This window comes from Cajanus cajan, chromosome 5 (genome assembly GCF_000230855.2).
Source record: "Cajanus cajan strain Asha chromosome 5, NIPB_CcT2T_4, whole genome shotgun sequence".
Classification (NCBI taxonomy): domain Eukaryota; kingdom Viridiplantae; phylum Streptophyta; class Magnoliopsida; order Fabales; family Fabaceae; genus Cajanus; species Cajanus cajan.
In genome coordinates, this window is record NC_138521.1 from 65,966,580 (window position 1) to 65,984,438 (window position 17,859).

Below are 17,859 nucleotides of genomic sequence, written 5' to 3' on the forward strand. Positions count from 1 at the left end.
AAATAATTGTTAGAAACAGTGTTAAAAAAATATTACTAATATTTCTGATAAAATATAAGAACTTTTCTATATTATCCAAACCTTTTCACCACTGGCAGCCAACCCAATATATTAGAAGGTGAATTATTTACAGTTGGACTCAAATTTAAAGGTAATTTGCAGGCTATATTTCTTAACTTTTCTTAAATTAAAAAATATTTACCGTGATTCTCTGAATTCTGCTATGACTGTTTTTAGTTACAGTCCTATCTGATTTTAACTTTAGCATGTTCCATCGGTATTTACTAATTACTGAATCTAAATAATAATAAAAAAATCTAAATTAGTTTTTGCTCGTAACAATGGTGGCACGTGGCAAGTGGAGAACCACGAAATTAAAATATGAGAAGAGAGATTGGGTTGGTTTGATTAATATTAGTGATAGAAAAACGTGGTCGGAACAGAAGCTATTGACATGGTGATTCCAGAAATGTCCACCTTAGCCTCCTCGAACCAAACCTTCCTCACCAACGCCCTCACTCCACTTACCCACAACCCAAAGTTGAGGATCAGAACTGTTACTATCCCTTGTCTCAAAACTCTATGTTGCAGTTCCCCACAACAAGCTCCAAGGTATCATATTCATATGCATTATGAATACAACACTCTATCTTCGATGTTCCAAAAAACGAATTTGATGAGTTTTGTATTAACAGGGAGAAGGAGAAGAATGAGAACAAGTTGGGAAAGCTGGTAATAGTTGCAGTGGCTGCTGGGGTCTTAACACTTGGCTCAGTTCATGATGCATCTGCCGCCAAGACTGGTGGCAGAATTGGTGGCCAGGCCTTCAAGTCACCGCCTCCCCGCTCTGGACCAAGAATCAACAATTCCAGGTTGGATCAATGCTATTGCTCATTTCCTTTCCTCTTATTTACTTCTGCCTCATCTTTTCACCTCTCTTTTTTACTTCATTATATTCCTATTGTTAAGTTCAGTGCAAACCCCATCTTTACAAGCTTTTAAATAAGTTAAGCATGCATCTCTCAAGAGGTCTTAGGTTCAACTCCACCTTCTGTTAGGATTTTTTGTAATTTGTTTGAGGCACATATAATTTTCAAGAGGGGCATGTTATCTTGCTATGTTTTGGGTGTTTGCGCGCAACTAGCTCCACTGGTAAGATATTATTTATTTTGGACTCATCTCTCATGGTTTGCTTTTGATCACCCTCTTGTTTGTATTTCAAAACCTTCATCATTATCCCAACTTTTATTTTACTACCAAGTGCGTGGATCAACCGGGTACAAAGTTATTTAGGTTTTAATCTCAAATTCAAGTCCTTGCAGCTGTGTTAAAATAATAGAAATAACTCTTATCAAGAATTTATGTGATTTGTACAAAAGATATAAAGGCAGTAATTGTTAATCATCATTCTAGCTCACATTTTTTTTTTTGCTTCATTAGTCATGCCTGAAGCCCTGAAATCTGTTGCCTTCGGAAAAATATATGATCGACACAAAGGTGTTAAGGTTACATTACATGTATGGGTTGGAAAACGTTTTTTGCCAACAAAATGGGACAACCTTCTTTTTTGTTTTTTGTTCACCTTGATTATTTTGGGGATGTATTGAGTTAAGGAGTCAAACACTAGGGAACACCCTATCCGTGAGTAGTGAATAAATCAAATAAGTAAACTTAATATCACAACATAATCCAAAATCTTAGACATTAGATAGATAAATCTTTCTCACTTATATACTAATTAACATGCTCAATTCTAACAGATGTGGAACTCACTTCATACTTGAAGTCCAACATAACCTAAAATATTAAGGACAACCTTCTAAGCACTCTATGTATGAGTAATAAATAAATTACATAATAGAACTTAAGACCACAACATAATTCAAAATCTTAAGACATCACGTAGATGAATCTTTCTCACTTATATACTACTTAACATGTCCAACTCTAACAAATATAGGATTCACTTCACACTTGAATTTCAACAAGGTATAGTTTTAAGACTTGTGCATACAAAAATATAAAATAAAAAGTGAAATAGAAATGATTATGCATGAGCAGTTAATTCTATGATGTTTAAATTATGATGGAACTGTACCTGGTTTTCCTCCTCTTTTGTTTTACTGCGGAAGTTCTTGCAGAATTTCATTTGAAGGTTTCCATATAAAAATACAAAATGTTTAGTGTTCTGCAGAAAGTAGACAGATCTATTATATTTAAATATATTTGATATATGGTATTCATATATCCTGGAGTTGGATTATCATCAGAGATGATATATTAAGTCACTTATATAACATTTGAGCTGACTTATCTTGGGAATTTATGTGAATTGACAGGACCAATATCTATATCAATCCTCCAGTGGCACCTCCTCTTGTTGGTGGTTATGGCTATGGTTATGGTTCGCCATTCTACGGTGGCTGGGGATGGTCTCCGTTTTCATTCTTTGCACCAGGTCCCAGTGTAGCCGTAGGCGTTGGAGGTGGATTTGACACTATTCTTCTCTTTATGTTTCTTGGTGCTGCTGCGGCAGTTTTCAGGAGATTCTTTGGGTCAAGAAATGAAGATGATGACTACTAAAGAGATAGAGTGCGTTAAGTCCATGTATAGAAGAATGCCAGAGTCACCAATTAATTACTTTCATGTGTATTTTGAGATATTATACTTGAATTTACATCCTTGTTACACGGGGTGAAATGAAGCAATAGAGATACATCATACTCATTCAAGGAAAGTCTTCATTTACACTAGTTTTACGAGAATTAAGAAACTAGATGTTTGTTTCATATATTCCAATTGAAATGTAAGAAGAATGGTTTCCTTGGACACCTTATCCATTAGGTAATATTGCCGCTAATAGGTCAAAGTAGAAAGCATCTTCCCAACCCCCATGACCATGACAAAACTGGTATACTATGAAAATTTAATTTATTTTCTTCTTTTACAAGTGCTTATGGAGTAATCCTATTATAAATTTGACCTGTAAAGTAAATTACTGGTTTGACTAAATTATCTAATAAATAACTAGTTAGAAACAAAAAGGGGTAACAAATTGAGATTATATACGCAAAAGAAGGCTTTCTGAAGTGTTTGATGCATTGGGGTGAGCGTAGAGCTTTGATACTGTTAGGCCCATGACAACTTCTTTGGGCCATTTCACTCTATTAATTTTACTCTCAGCCTCTCAATCTTCTATACTTGCTTTACAAATCATTTCGGTGCTTAGCAGAGGGAAAAACATTATGAGTTTATGAAGAAAGACAATGATAGGTAATGCACGAGTTATGAAACTGAAACTCTCTGAGTACAGTACACACTAATAAAGAAGAACAAAAAGAATTTGTAGTAATAATAATTGTGCATGAAGTAATTAAAGCCCAATAGTTAGAATAGCAGTTGAAGTAAATATTAAAGGTGCATTTGAAAAAGTTTATTTACTTCTTTTAATTCGTAACTAAGTTATATAAAGATAGAACCTGACACTTTGTGCAAATTACGTCACTAAACCTATTCATTTCCGGTGGATTAAATTAAAAATACTCCATGATAACTTGTAAAATTATTTTACAACTTGTATAGAAATAACTTACGAAAAAAGATTTACATAATGAGTTATGTACACGTAGTGAATGATATAGAAAAAGAAATGAGTAGAGTTGAGAAATTGATGGTGGCGTGGGTGTGGAGCACTCGACCACGAGGTGGTAGCAATTCAACACTCAGTCGCACTGGGGTTTGCCACAACAACTAACCAACCAAGTGTTTGATTGATTTACATCAAAATCGTCCATTTCCTCTTAACCTACTTTCTCACATTTCCATTTGGTCTCTGTTCACACTACCTTCTTAAAAGGAAATATTTCTAATTTAAAATATTGTTAATTTTTTAAAAACTTTTTATAACTTTTTTTTTATAAAAAATTTTAAGCTTAAATCTAAATAAGTAAAAAAATAATCTAAATGGTATCCGTACAGTGGATAATACAAGGAAGAAGACTTCTAAGAAAGATATCTTTTTGACCCAGAAAAAGCAATCCTATCCTTTGCAACCAAAAGAGAATCTTTCTCCCCCCCTTTTTTTTTCATGACCGTTCCTTTTTATCCGAAATAAATAAATAAATAAATAAATATAACATGATGATATTCTCAACATTTCCCATCGTCATTTTGGCTTAAGATTTGCATGTAGTAAGTAGTAGAGGGAAGGTCCATTCATGAAGAAATTCGTGTATGTCTACATAAAGGTTTTCTGGATGTATCGTTAAATCTTCTCTTTGAAGATATTTCATCAATCAATTGACTTTAACTAAACTTCAATTACAAGGAGAAACGAAATAATAATAAAAAAGACTAAATGTTACTCTCCCTCCTAAATCTATCTATACCATATACATTTCAAGGAACATAGATTCCAGTAAAAGATACAATTTTTTCCTACGTTTTGATATATATATATATATAAAGCCCAAAGGTTACTCCCACTCCTAAATCTGTATTTATATCTATATCTGTATTATAGTAGATTTTAAGAAAACACAAATGAAAACTTAATACAAGTGTAATCCTCTCATGCATCTCACAAAATTGCAACAATATTCAAAAAACATGCTACTTTGAGAATTATTTGTGTTCATTTATTTAAAAAAAAAACAATAATGTTACAAGACAAAACAAAACGAACAATAAACAGATGAATCAACAACCCAAGCCCAAAACAAAACATGTTGAATGTTTAATCTGACCCCCAAAAGAGTATATTGGAGAAGAGACAAAATTTGAGTAATCAAATGCAGAAAAGTTAGAACGTAAAAGAAGGAAAAAAAGTGAGTTGAATGGTTCAAGAAATCACGAAAATTGAAACATCTAAGAGAAAATTGGGTAAAAAGGTTTAGCACACTTATGAATTTTGTATTTGAATGTCACTTACAATTTTCTAAAAATAAGATCAGTCAGATACATGCAATGCACGGTGAGACTTGAGCATTTTAAAATATTTGATTTTGAAATTGAAATATATTTTTGATGGCTTAATTATTTTTAAACCCTTATATGCATATCATGTTCTAGTTTAAACTTGGTGTGGTGAAGATTTCTAAGTTAAAGTTTAAATATCTAACAAATTTTACATTGCTTCTAAAATCGGTTATGAGAAGGAAAATTGAAAAATCATCATCTGAATTGTCTGATTATGAGTAATATTGCTATAAGTAGTGATAATTATATAACATATCACCACAAATATAAGATTACTAATTTTCATCTTTGAACTAATGTAATTACGTTGGATAATGTTTTTATGCTTGAAGTAAGCTACAATTTTGTTTCTCTTTCAAACATTACATTATAAGTCATTTTTATGAGATTGAGTTAAGTCTAATTTTACATTTCTTAAAATAATATTAGAGTTTATCATATTAATTATTGTTAAGTTTATCGTGTCACTAATTATTAGGCCACTATCAAATTACCCTTAAATATCATGTTCTGTAAACTTTACGTTTGAGATGTTTAGTTCTTAATGCAAAAAATATGTGTTAGAAATCTTATATTAACTAATAATGAGACTTTATTAGAGTATACAAATTTTATAAGCATGAGTTAGGTGCAAAATTGATATTACTAAAAGTTAAATTAAGTCCAACTTATAATTTTTTTTAGTAAATACCTTTTAAAAAATAACTAAAAAATATCTAATAAATAAACTCAAATTGGTCTAAACTTAATGTAGATGCGCGATGTCATAAACCTTTGAAGAATAATCAACCTATTTCTATTTTTTTTTATCCAATCAATCAACCTATTCCTATACCTACAAATGATAAAAATAAATAAGCATAAGTAAAATACTTCTTCTATTTATGCACTAAAGAAGATAACACATACATTAAAAATATATTAATATTTTAATAAATTTATTTTTATCTTTAAATATGTTTTTATTATTTTTTGATTTATGATAAGTGTGTAAAATATTTAAAAATTAAATAGAAATAAAGATATAATAAGTGATGTTATATCGAGCTTCTAAATAGATAATAAGTAGAAATAAATTATTGTCTCGTATTTAGAGAAATAGAAACATGGGTGAAAGCATAATAATTTTGGCAGCAATAATTGAGGAGGATTAAAATAGTAAGGATGAGAAAATAATAATATAAATAAGAATAACGTGCGTGGGAACAAGGATACTCTTAATAATGAAGAGAGGGCATACGGTCCAAAGAAGAGATAAGGCTTCATCTCAAAATGGGGAGATTCCTTTCGTTCTTTAAATATCCATTTCATGCTTTTTATTTTTATGTTATTGGTCGGAAAGTCACACACACTCACAATGCTACCAATCTCATGCATTCAAGGTGCCATCTGAATTGGAGATTAGATCCAATCTTTTCTTTGCCTCCTTAATTTTCTTGGAAGAACAACTCTTAAAGCTTTCCATAATATTTTTTTTTTTAATATTTGTTCAATATAATAATTATTCAAATTTTAGAAAACCTAATATAAGAAAACTCGCAAATTAGTTCATAGAGAAATTAATTTTAATTTTTTTATTTACTTAAAAATATTTATAAAAAAATATTTACTAATGTGGAGACATATATATGTGTGTGGTAATTCTCGGTGCACAACAAGTGGTATCAGAGCCGATGATCTAATCAGGTGACCGGCTCGACGAGTATGATGGTTGGCAGGTGGATCCAAGTTTGGGATCCCTTGTGTCGAAAGTCTTCTTAACGGTGGGTCCATGTAGAAGAGAGGCTTCCACTAACATGGAGAGTTAGGAGGTGTGTCCCGCTGTCATGAGGGAGGTCATGATAGAGCGACGGTGCAAACACTCTCAATGTGAGTGAGCTATGTGGGGCCACCATCGGATAATACTTGTAGTTTCCGCTGCAGGAGATGGATAAATCGTGATCCTTTGTTTGAGGAGAAAATTGTTGAGATGCAAGAAAAGTCGAGGTTTGAGGAGAAGATTGTTGAGATGCAAGAAAAGTCGAGGTTTGAGGGAAAGATTGTTGGGATGCAAGCAAAGTCCCACATCTTTCAAACAAGAGGATGGACATGAGTTTATATACACACAATTGTCTCCATTGGTAGAGAGGCTTTTTGGGTGATGTCCAAAAGTAAAACCGTGAGGGCTTGAGCCAAAGTTGTGGTGCACAACAATCTAAACATAAATTTAATTTTATGTTTTGTTTGGGAGACAAAGAAGAATTAAAAGAAAGGGGAGATGAAAAGAATAAATGAGAATTAATTTGATAGGAAATAAGTAAGAAATATAATAGAATTTGTAGTTGATTAGTAAAATAAAACTATGCGAGAAATAAAAGAAAGTTGATATTTTAAAATTATGTTTTTTATAGTTATATTTTTTTGTAAAAATAAATAATATATACAACTATCATTTTACCCTTCTCTTTTTATTCATGTCTATTTTTACATATATATGTCTCAAAGATAAGTTGTGGGTTAAACTTTAGTTTTGTGATTACAAAATGTCAAAATTAATGATCAATTTTATTTAATTTAAGCATAATAATTTTTTTTTATGTTGCTATTATGATTGATATGATGTCAATGAAATAGGTACTTTTATATAAGTTTTATAATATTTTACATACTAATTATATATATAGACTAACAAGTTTATGTTATTAAACTTCTCTATATTATATCACGTGTAATAATTAGGATAACTAAAATTTTCTTAGTAACAACTTTTTTTTTTGTTTTTAACTTTTTTAAGTATAATTTAGTACCAATTAGACAATACTATCAATAAAAATAAAGTATTGTCATATAAACTAACTTAAAAAATATATCGAGTAATGCATATTTATAGGCTTAAATATAATCTATATTGAAGAAAAATCAAAGTCAAACTTTAGCTTTGTAACTACAAAATCAATTATCAATTTTTTTAAAATAAGTCTTTTTTATATGTTTTATAATATTGTACATATCAATTATTTTATAACCATATTAAATGTGTTGAGGACAACCTATATTAATTAAAGATAAGTTGATTCAAATTTTAACTCTATAACTACATCAATTATTAATCATAATATTATATATAAAAAAATACCAATGATGCAATGAAACTAAAGCTTATGAAGAGTCTATATGTAAAATAACTAAATTTATGGAACTTAAATATGTTTTCTTTCATTTTTATTTACAATATAGTCATAAAGTAATCGATTTTTTTTTTATCATCTGATATTTAAATTTGTAAAATCATGTAACATTTTTTTTTTGTTGAAAATATAATCATAACATCTCTTTAAATAATAACTAGGATTGTATAACCAAATATATAAAGTTAATAAAATTTATTTTGTTTATTATATAGTCACAAAATAATTGAATTAATAAAATTATTAAAATTTTTGTGTTTTAAACATTATTTTCCTATGTAATTTTATAAATTTTTTTAAGTACTTGAATTACTTTATGTTATCTTTAGTTGTGCATTAATCATTACATACATGTATAATTACACTTTAACAAATTTAAATAAATTATTTATCTGTCATATACTTTTACTATATACAAATATGGTGATTTTCATGCATAATGCATTACCATAATGCATTGCCTATGGACAGGAGTTTTGCTTTTGATAATGCATTACTTATTACCATAATGCATTATCCATGAGAGGGAGCTTTGTTTCTTTAATCATGGGCGCATATAATATAAAATAAACAAGAGTTACTTTTGTCTTTAATTATTGCTCTATTTTATGACAATTTTCTTATTTTAGAGGGTAAATTTTTAACCATAAGACCCACCATCTTCTCCACTCAAATACTTACTAATTCTCTCTCCCAAGTATAAGTGTTTTTTCGAATATACCTCATAATTAATCTCTCTCTTTGTGACAATCCCGTCTAAATCTATTTCTTCGAGTGAAATGCTAGTGTTGCATGTAACATTAAAAAATGTTAAGGCATTTCCCTTCAAATTTTGTCTTTTTATGTAAAATTTAACAAAAATAAATTAAAATCGTTAGTTTACAAAATCTTATTTACAAGACAAATCTATTTATAATATAAAAGTTCAGCTATGAGCTATTACGTTGATACGTTGCTATAAAACTAATGTCAGTCGTTGTCATCTCAATATATTTATTTATATGTCAACTATTTCTTATCCCTTCATATTTTTTTTTGTAATTATCGGTTATTATAACCACAATTAATACTATATTTTGTGGTTACGTCCTTTATCAATGAAAATTTTTACGCTCTATTATATCTTTTCTCTTCTAAAAGTTCTAAACAATTCATCTTCACTTATTGTCAATGTGTATAAAGAATTTTACATTATATAATATATCTCTCTTACTAAAATCTCTACACAATTCTATTATAAAATAGATTCTCCCTTTTCCTAACTACTCAAATGTATATAAATATAATGTGATATTCACAATTCTTTCACTTATTTTACTCTTTGTATTTTTTTTTCTTTTTCTCATACTAATTTTCTCTAATTTAAATACTCTAAATTTTATTTTTAATCTTATTATGCCATTTTCATTAGAATTTGATGGTGATATTCATCATTTGGGATATAACAAGTGACCTATAAGTCCTATTTCACTTTTCGTGAGATTTTGTTTCTTAACTATATTTTGGAGATCCTTTGTATTTTTTTTTATACTTTTTTTGTTATACTTGTCTTCAATCTTTGTTGTATTCTATTTGTTCTCCACTTAGGTTTTCTAGGTTTTGTGAAATTCATAATTCTTGATCTTATTTTGTTGTTTGTAAGTTTATTTTTATCTAACTCATAATCTAAATCTGACGGAAATTTTCCGTCAGAAAATTTATATTTCGACAGATTTATATTCGTAAAAAATTATCCATAAAAATTTACATTTTTCTTGTAGTGAATGATCCTAATAATTCTAATATGTTAGGGCAATTACAAATTCTTTTTTAATTAATAACATGAATATTGTGAATAGAGAAACAAATGATGAAACTCAACTCTCCTACCAATAAAATAGATCCATTAACTAATAATATTGGGTGTACATCATGTGTTTATTTAACCACTATTATATGAGATTAGTAAGTAGGCATGATTCTCATTGGATTCATCGATATGAAGCAATAAGATCCTTTAGCCTTAATCAATTAATGAAAAGGAAAAATAAGCTTTAACCTAACATATATATATATATATATATATATATATATATATATATATATATATATATATATATATATATATATATATATATATATATATATATATATATACTTGAATGGAAAGCTCGATCTAGAATCAAATGCTTACTAAATCAGCAAACTAAAGGCTGTTAGTGAAGCACCGTGGAAAAACAACTAGTCAGCGACCGAGCATAATCCCAAAACATGAGGTTAAATCATCACAAAGTGATTATTAGATCCTTTGCAATCAGCTGGAACTTGGAAACATGGTAAGAGTACTGAGAACCATTTGCATGGTTGGGTGACTGACAAGTGTCACCACCGTACTCTTGGACCCACATCACACAACATTTTCTGGCCATACCTTATCACAGGCCATGTGTTGAATGTGACATCCTTATGAATCTATGGATCATGACGACACTTAATGTGCCACCCATTTGTTGAAACTCAAGTAACTAATTTGAACTGACCAATTATGTTTAAACTTGGTTTTTTATACTGTGGGGGCCCACCTGATGCATACTGAGAATGATAATATGCTCGAGATTGAGATCCTATTAAAGATTATTATCTTGGGAGATAGTGCGCACCTTTAGATTAGTTAATGTAATTTTTAAAATCATGTTCTTCTAAGACATGTGAGGAATTAAATTTATACATATAGGGATGGGGGACAAATACAGGCAGATAAGGACCCCCCTCTCGGTACGACAAGTGTTATTTATATAGAAATTGACAAGACTTGAAGGTATTAAGAACCATGAACTTATACAGATTGAAGCCAAGAAAAGAAAATAAAGAGAACAAAACAACAATTTGGTGATGAGAAGGGTTATGCGACAAGTGACTATAGTTATTTGGATTTATCTCCAGAAAGGAATCTATTATGGGTTTGTATGATCATGATCATGATTGATGAGATAACTATTTAATAAATAAAAGTCGTGCAAGTACTACTATTCATGTTGAGAGTGATGATATATAGTGGAATTAACTGTGTTTGTCTCCACAACAGAGATATCTACCGTCACATTTACTTCCAATTATATATTTTAAAAGGTTAAAATGGTTTGATTAATAATCTTGCACATCTCATAAGGGTCAATGTAATTAATTCTGACATTGGTCAGTTGTTGCTACTCGCTACAATAAAGTTAGAAACACTGGGCCAAATCCAGAGTTGAAGTAAAAATAAAAGACATGTAGATAAGTGTGGTGGTGGGTCTACATATTTACAGGTTGTGCCTTGGTGGGGCTACAACGCGTGCCATTCGTGATCCAATTTGAAGTTGTTGTTGCAACTTGAAAATCTACCATTCTTTGATCCAGATAAAATATTGTATTATCAAGAATAAAAATAAAAAATAAAAAGTGAAATAATGAGTAGAAGGAGAATATTTAAAAGAATAACTTTCATTCTAATGGAAATAAAAAACATTCATCTTTCAATATGAAAATGAGAAGTATATTAAAAGTGAAGGTTTTATATATTTTTAGAATAAAATATATTTTATTTTAGAAATTTCTAGCATATTCATGTCGTAAAATATTACACATCCTAGTACGCTTTACTCTCACTCACTCCATTCTGAGTTTATCTTGAAACACAAAAGTTGGTTTGGGTTATTTATGGGTATATAGGTGAAGTGTTATTCATAGAAAACATTCGAAAAGGAGTTCGGTGTAGGAAAGGAATAATGTTCGGCAATAAAGTTTTGTTATTCACACGCACGTCTTTCAATCCCCAGAATTAAAAGGAAAATGAGAACGTAGACATACCTGTTGGGAAGCACGCAAAGACCTCTCTACTAATAGAGACAACTATGTGTATATAAATTCATTTCTATCCTTTTGTTTGAACGTGAGACTTTATTTACATTTCAACACTAACTTATAACCTATAACCAAACTACTTTTTTTCTTTTTTTCCAACTGACGGAAATTGTAATATAGAAATTAGAAAAACGAACAAATGTTAGAATAAGGTAAATGTTAAGATATACTAAGAAATTCAAAAAAATAATTATATATTTTTCAAAGTTATTTTTAATATATATTTGACATGATTTTTTCATATGAATAATTCCCAATCAATGGTTAATTTAAGACATCCCTGAAAGTGAGTGAACTGAGATATCTAGGAGAGTTTGGTTTTATTACTGAGTCATGCTGAGAGAGACTCATGACTTTGTTATATATAGAAACATGTTCACGAACACGAAGTAAACAAAAAATTGATAATATATCTAATATTGTATACTTTATTTTTGTGTTTGATATATATTTAAAGAAATAACATTTCATTGACGTTGAGAATAATTTTCCAAAACGAATCCGTTTAAGTGAAGATGGATATAAAATTGATATTTGATTCTGACAACTTTTGATGTCCACCACAGCAGTTGGTGTCTGGTACGCAGATCTTTCTCTTGGTCTGTAGAGAATAATAATAACAGGTAATTTTAATAGAAAACGACAATATAATCACATAGTGACATAGGTAACATCATTTTCCAACAAAATCCAAAATCATCTCTCTCACTCTCATGTTTTACTTTGGGAGTTACCTATAATTCATTAAGATATTTCCAACTTATTTATTTTTATTCTAATATTTTACTAGTAAATTTTCCTGTTATATGGATATATTTAAATTTCAATTAAATTTATAATAAATTTATTAAATAAAATAGTAAATATTTTATTATTATTAATAAATACTGAATTCATTATATTAATAAACTAAAGAGAAAATAATTTTAAAATTGAGATAAAATTAAGAAAATAAAGTACGAGTTAAAATACGTGCATCATCTTTATTACTATATTATTTTAGAATGTAAAACTTATAAATCAAATTCAAACTAAAATATTTAAATTACAATGATACTGAAATTTGGATTTTTAAAACATGATTTCTTTTTAATTTCATATAGTATATTAATATTTTAAATTTGAATAAAAATAAATTAAAAATTAAGTAATTATATTTGAAAACAAATCAAATTAAAATTCATTAATCATTAAAATCAATCAAATTAAGTAATAATATTACTAGAAATTTTAATTATATAAAATAATCATATATTTATCCCATGCAATACATAAAATAAAATTCTAATTATAAATAAACAACATTAATTGGATTAACAAGTCAATGTTCAAATTTCCTGAAAAATGTATTCATATTTTGATACTTACTGTTACACAAGAGAGAACTATTTATAAACTGCTTTAACCTCAACTATTAATGAAAAAGATTACAATAACAATAATGAGATGGAATCTAAATTCTATATATTTATCTCAACCTCCACTATTAAACTAGGGATGACAAAAATATTCACACCTGCGAATATCTGCGGATAAAATCTGTTATAGATAATAAATGGATAGGTTAATTGGGTACCCGTAGATAATGAAGACGGATAATTTTTAACTCGTTTATAAACGGGGCGGGGGCGGGTATTATGATATCCATACCCGCAGGTACCCGTTTAATAATATTTCTTAAATATCCTAATTATCTTTGTACTACATAACCCTAAAACTATACTCTCTCATCTTATTTTCTTACAAAAGTGAGGTTGATGAAGTTGTCAACATGTGTTAAGCATGTTATAGAATTGTGTTGAATGTAATTTGATTAATTTTCTAGCTTTGATTGGACCAATAAGATTTATGTATTTTAAGTTGTTTACTTTTATTTGGAATTATGAGATTGAATTATTGTAGCTTTGTGATGAGACTTTAACTTACTTGTGAGAACTTACTTGTGAGATTGATGTATTTTAAGTTATTGATTATCTTGTATTTTTATTATTATTTCAACAAAATTAACATTAAATACAAGTTTAAAATTAACACTGAATTTTTATTTTTAATATTTCAATGACATTAAATATAAACTTAAAATTATTTATAATATAATTTTTTTAATTTCTTAAAAAATTTATAAATATCCATAGATATCCTTGGGTATTTAAGAAATTCATGGATACCCGCTTAATGGATATCCACGCGGATATGAGTATGGGGTCAATTTTCATTCAGTGGGGCGAGGACGAGTTTACTATTACCCACTCCTATAGAACCCATTGCCATCCCTATATTAAACTGACTCTAGTATTTTGAACAAATTTGTCTCCAAAGAAGTATATATGAGAGGAATCAAATGTCCAAAAATAATGAAAATTAGAAAGAGTAAAATTAAATGTTTAATTCAAGAGAAGCTATATAGCTATATGATTTACTAAAGATAAAAGTAATTTCAAAAAACTATCGCCTTTCAAAAAATGGAGATTATAAAATCGACATTATGAATACATATCGGTAAAAATTAGCAGGAAAATCTTATAAAATCTATAAATTATTTTAGATACTTCATAATCTCACATATAATATATTAAGGGAGTTTAATTCATTCTATTATAATTAAGCTGGATGTGCAAATATTGTAAATTTTCTGTGTGTTTGATTTTGATGGATAAAAAAAAATAATCTCACATGATACAAAGATGATAGAGTTATGGAGAGTAGTTGCGATTTAATTATCTCTGCATCTCTTGTCCCTAGACTAGGAGAAATTATTAAACAAAATATGTATCATTTTAATTTAAGCCACGTCTTATATATCACGCGTATCTATTTGCCTAACAAATTCTAACATTTATGGCTTCACGATTTAAAAGTAGAGGCCATGCATTTCAGACACAAACAAACTAAACAAGTAAGAGACAAAGACAGGCATGCCCACATATGTATACGATGAAAGAGGATTTTAAATAGCAAAATCTATGCATTGCTTAATAATCAGAATCATGATTTGGACAAATATACATGTGTGTGGTTCTGATTTTTCTGGATCTGAAGAAGCTTGTATGCTATTTCTTTCTAGCCCTCCAGCTTTTAGGGGGAAAGTAATGGATCAGATTACTCTCTTCTCTCACTCTCAACTACTACTGGTATATACTATGTTTTATTTTAATTATTGCTAACAACTTATTAACAATTTTTTCTTCTGTTCACATTAGATTAGATCATTCATTAGTGGTTTTTTAATAACACGAACACCAAAGGAATTAAAAAGTGACAATAAATACGTACGTAGAATTATTAGATAATTGTTTAAATTATTTGATTACTTGACGATATATATATATAATAAGCATACAGGGTTGCTTGATATAATAATATATAGTGGTAATTCTTTATTAACAAAATGTCCACGTTTTGGTTAACAAGAGTAATCTTCAAATTGTAAGAAAACTACGGAAGAGTGAAGAGGGGACACCCATTGAATGCATTATTAGATCACTTTCTGCTTACAACATTATATATGCATCCTTTCAAGGTAGTACTGTATTATACAATATCGTTATGACCAGACACATAAAAGTTATCAATGACTTTTCAATTTTCAATCAAGGTATTATTTCTATTGCTTTATTCTTCCTGAGGAAATATAACAAAATGAGTGGAATTCACTTTAGCTTTTTGATATACAAAATGAAAACTGCTTTTTCCAAAAGAGCTGCATCGGAACCATTATGAAAACTGAGGTTTTATGTATGGATCTGGCTCATAATTAATATAGAAAGATTATTTTTTTCCCCCGAGACTTTGATATTTAGATAATACAGTAAACTTTGATTAATTCAACTTTTAGTTGGTGAATTTATTAAGGAAATAAAACATATTTTTGCCACCAAGAAACCACATTCCAGACTAGACACCCTAATCACTTGAACTGAGAAATCATATATTTAAAGAGAATTAAACATTTAACCACTTTTTTTTTCATAAACATGTTCTCGCAAATCTTAAAATTGGTAATCAAAGGTTAATATATGCATGCCAGGTAACGAAAGATTAATATATGTATGCCAGAAGTAACTTATGTTAACCAATTATTTTAGCACATTATCACTTGGACCAATAACCAGTCAAAGAGTAAAGAAAAAAAATTGTTGACAAATTTTTTCCAGAGAAGAAAAAATATGCACAATGATCTTCTGAATAGAATTTCATGTAACCAAAAAAAAAAACCACTTAATAGATTTCACGATTCTTTGTATCACCCTGAAATTAATTTACTGCTGTCAAGAGAAATTCATTATAAGGACCCAACAATACCTGAAATTGGTTTCTGATGAAATCTCAAACACACATGATTGTTCAGAATGTACGGAAAGAATAATAAAATCCCAATAGTCGAATTTCAAAAATCAAGAAAGTTTTGAGAGAGAGAGAGAGATTATGGAGGCATAGTAAAGAAGCACTAACTTTCATTGCTCATGCATATCTAGATCAAGTCCTGCAAGACTTTGTCTGGAATATCTTGTTCACTGGCCTACATTGGCTCATGTTGAGTGTCATTTGTTTTTATTATTACACATCTTTGTGGTCCCCTCTCTTCTATATATCCTTTCCCACATTACATTAAAGCTACAATATGTACAAAATACAATCAACTACAGTAAATGTTATCATACAAATACAAAATATTCATATTATTATATGAACACACATATCTCTCTCTCTCTATAGATATCACATAGTCACTCATACACATACAGACACATTGCTACTCCAGCTTTTTCTTGCCTCCTTCCCTCACAGCCTGTCATGCCTGAATTATTAAACTCATGATTACAGTTTTAAATTTGAGCTGGTTGCTTTGTTGTTTCTTGGTAAAGGGTTGAATGGTTCTCATCTACAAAGAGATTTGCTGCTGTCAATGAGCTTTCTCCAGATTCTCCAGGTGGTGCACCGTTTGGATTGATCCGTCCCTTGCCTTGGAAATGATTCAAGGAGAATCATGAGACAATTGCCCCTTTGTAATGTTAGAATTGGTCTTATTTCTTAGGCTCACTTATGGGTATAAATGCTGGCATGAGAGAATAACATGTTCAATGACCTTCACCACAGAAAGCCTCTATTTTGGTGTTTCTTATTACAGGTATTAGAGCATACCCCACAAATATGTTTCCACTGATTTTAGTTAGGTACCAAATCCTAATGAGTTCAGTTTTTTTTTTATATTTTATTTTATTTTATTTTATTTTTATGTATGGTCTCCAAACATGGTGTGAGAAGGTGTTATGTTGCAGTTCTGAGATTCAATGAGTATTTGTTTCATGATTTTCATCACGTTGAATGCCTTTTTTTTCTGTTAGTTTTAATTGCCATGAAAGTGATATAAATTATCCATGGTGATACATCATAAGTTTCCGCTTTCCACAATAACATAAAAGGATAAATAAGTTGACTTGCACATGTTTTTGGCATGTAAATTTCCCTGTGTCTATGTGATGCGTGTGATCTTTGAATTTCAGTGAATTGTTTCTAATCCCTATTTACTTTAGCTTCACTGTGTATAAAGTTTGGTTGTTGTCTTTAGAATAGCTCAAAAGAGCCTATAGCTTTATGAGAAACAAGGATAAGTGGGCACTTTTGTGAGGCCAGTATCTAGGTGTAGGAGATGAAGACCACTGTTATGGCTAGTGCTGCTTTCATCATGCAATCTGACCCACATATTAGTTGGTTTCACTGTTTCCTTGTTCATGTTACACGCTGCATCAGTGTCCCGGCAATGTTTGATAGGAAGTTTGAACATTTCAATGCATAAATTCTCTTGGTCCCCCCCCCCCCACCCCCCCCTCCT

At 29.4% G+C, this 17,859-nt stretch overlaps 2 protein-coding genes across 2 annotated transcripts in view; both read left to right on the top strand.

The window, feature by feature from the left end:
- Positions 1 to 415: 415 nt before the first annotated feature.
- LOC109808479 (uncharacterized) lies at positions 416 to 2,829 on the top strand. Its single transcript, XM_020371503.2, has 3 exons — positions 416 to 612; positions 696 to 872; positions 2,340 to 2,829. The coding sequence occupies exons 1-3, from the start codon at positions 455 to 457 to the stop codon at positions 2,581 to 2,583; spliced, it is 579 nt and encodes a 192-aa protein (XP_020227092.1). The 5' UTR covers positions 416 to 454; the 3' UTR covers positions 2,584 to 2,829.
- Positions 2,830 to 16,664: 13,835 nt separating this feature from the next.
- The window catches only part of LOC109808651 (ras guanine nucleotide exchange factor Q-like protein), a 3,955-nt gene continuing 2,760 nt past the window's right edge, over positions 16,665 to 17,859 (top strand). Inside the window, exon 1 of the mRNA XM_020371725.3 lies at positions 16,665 to 17,154. The gene's annotated coding sequence lies outside the window, so the exon portion shown is untranslated. The remainder of the gene's footprint in view (positions 17,155 to 17,859) is intronic.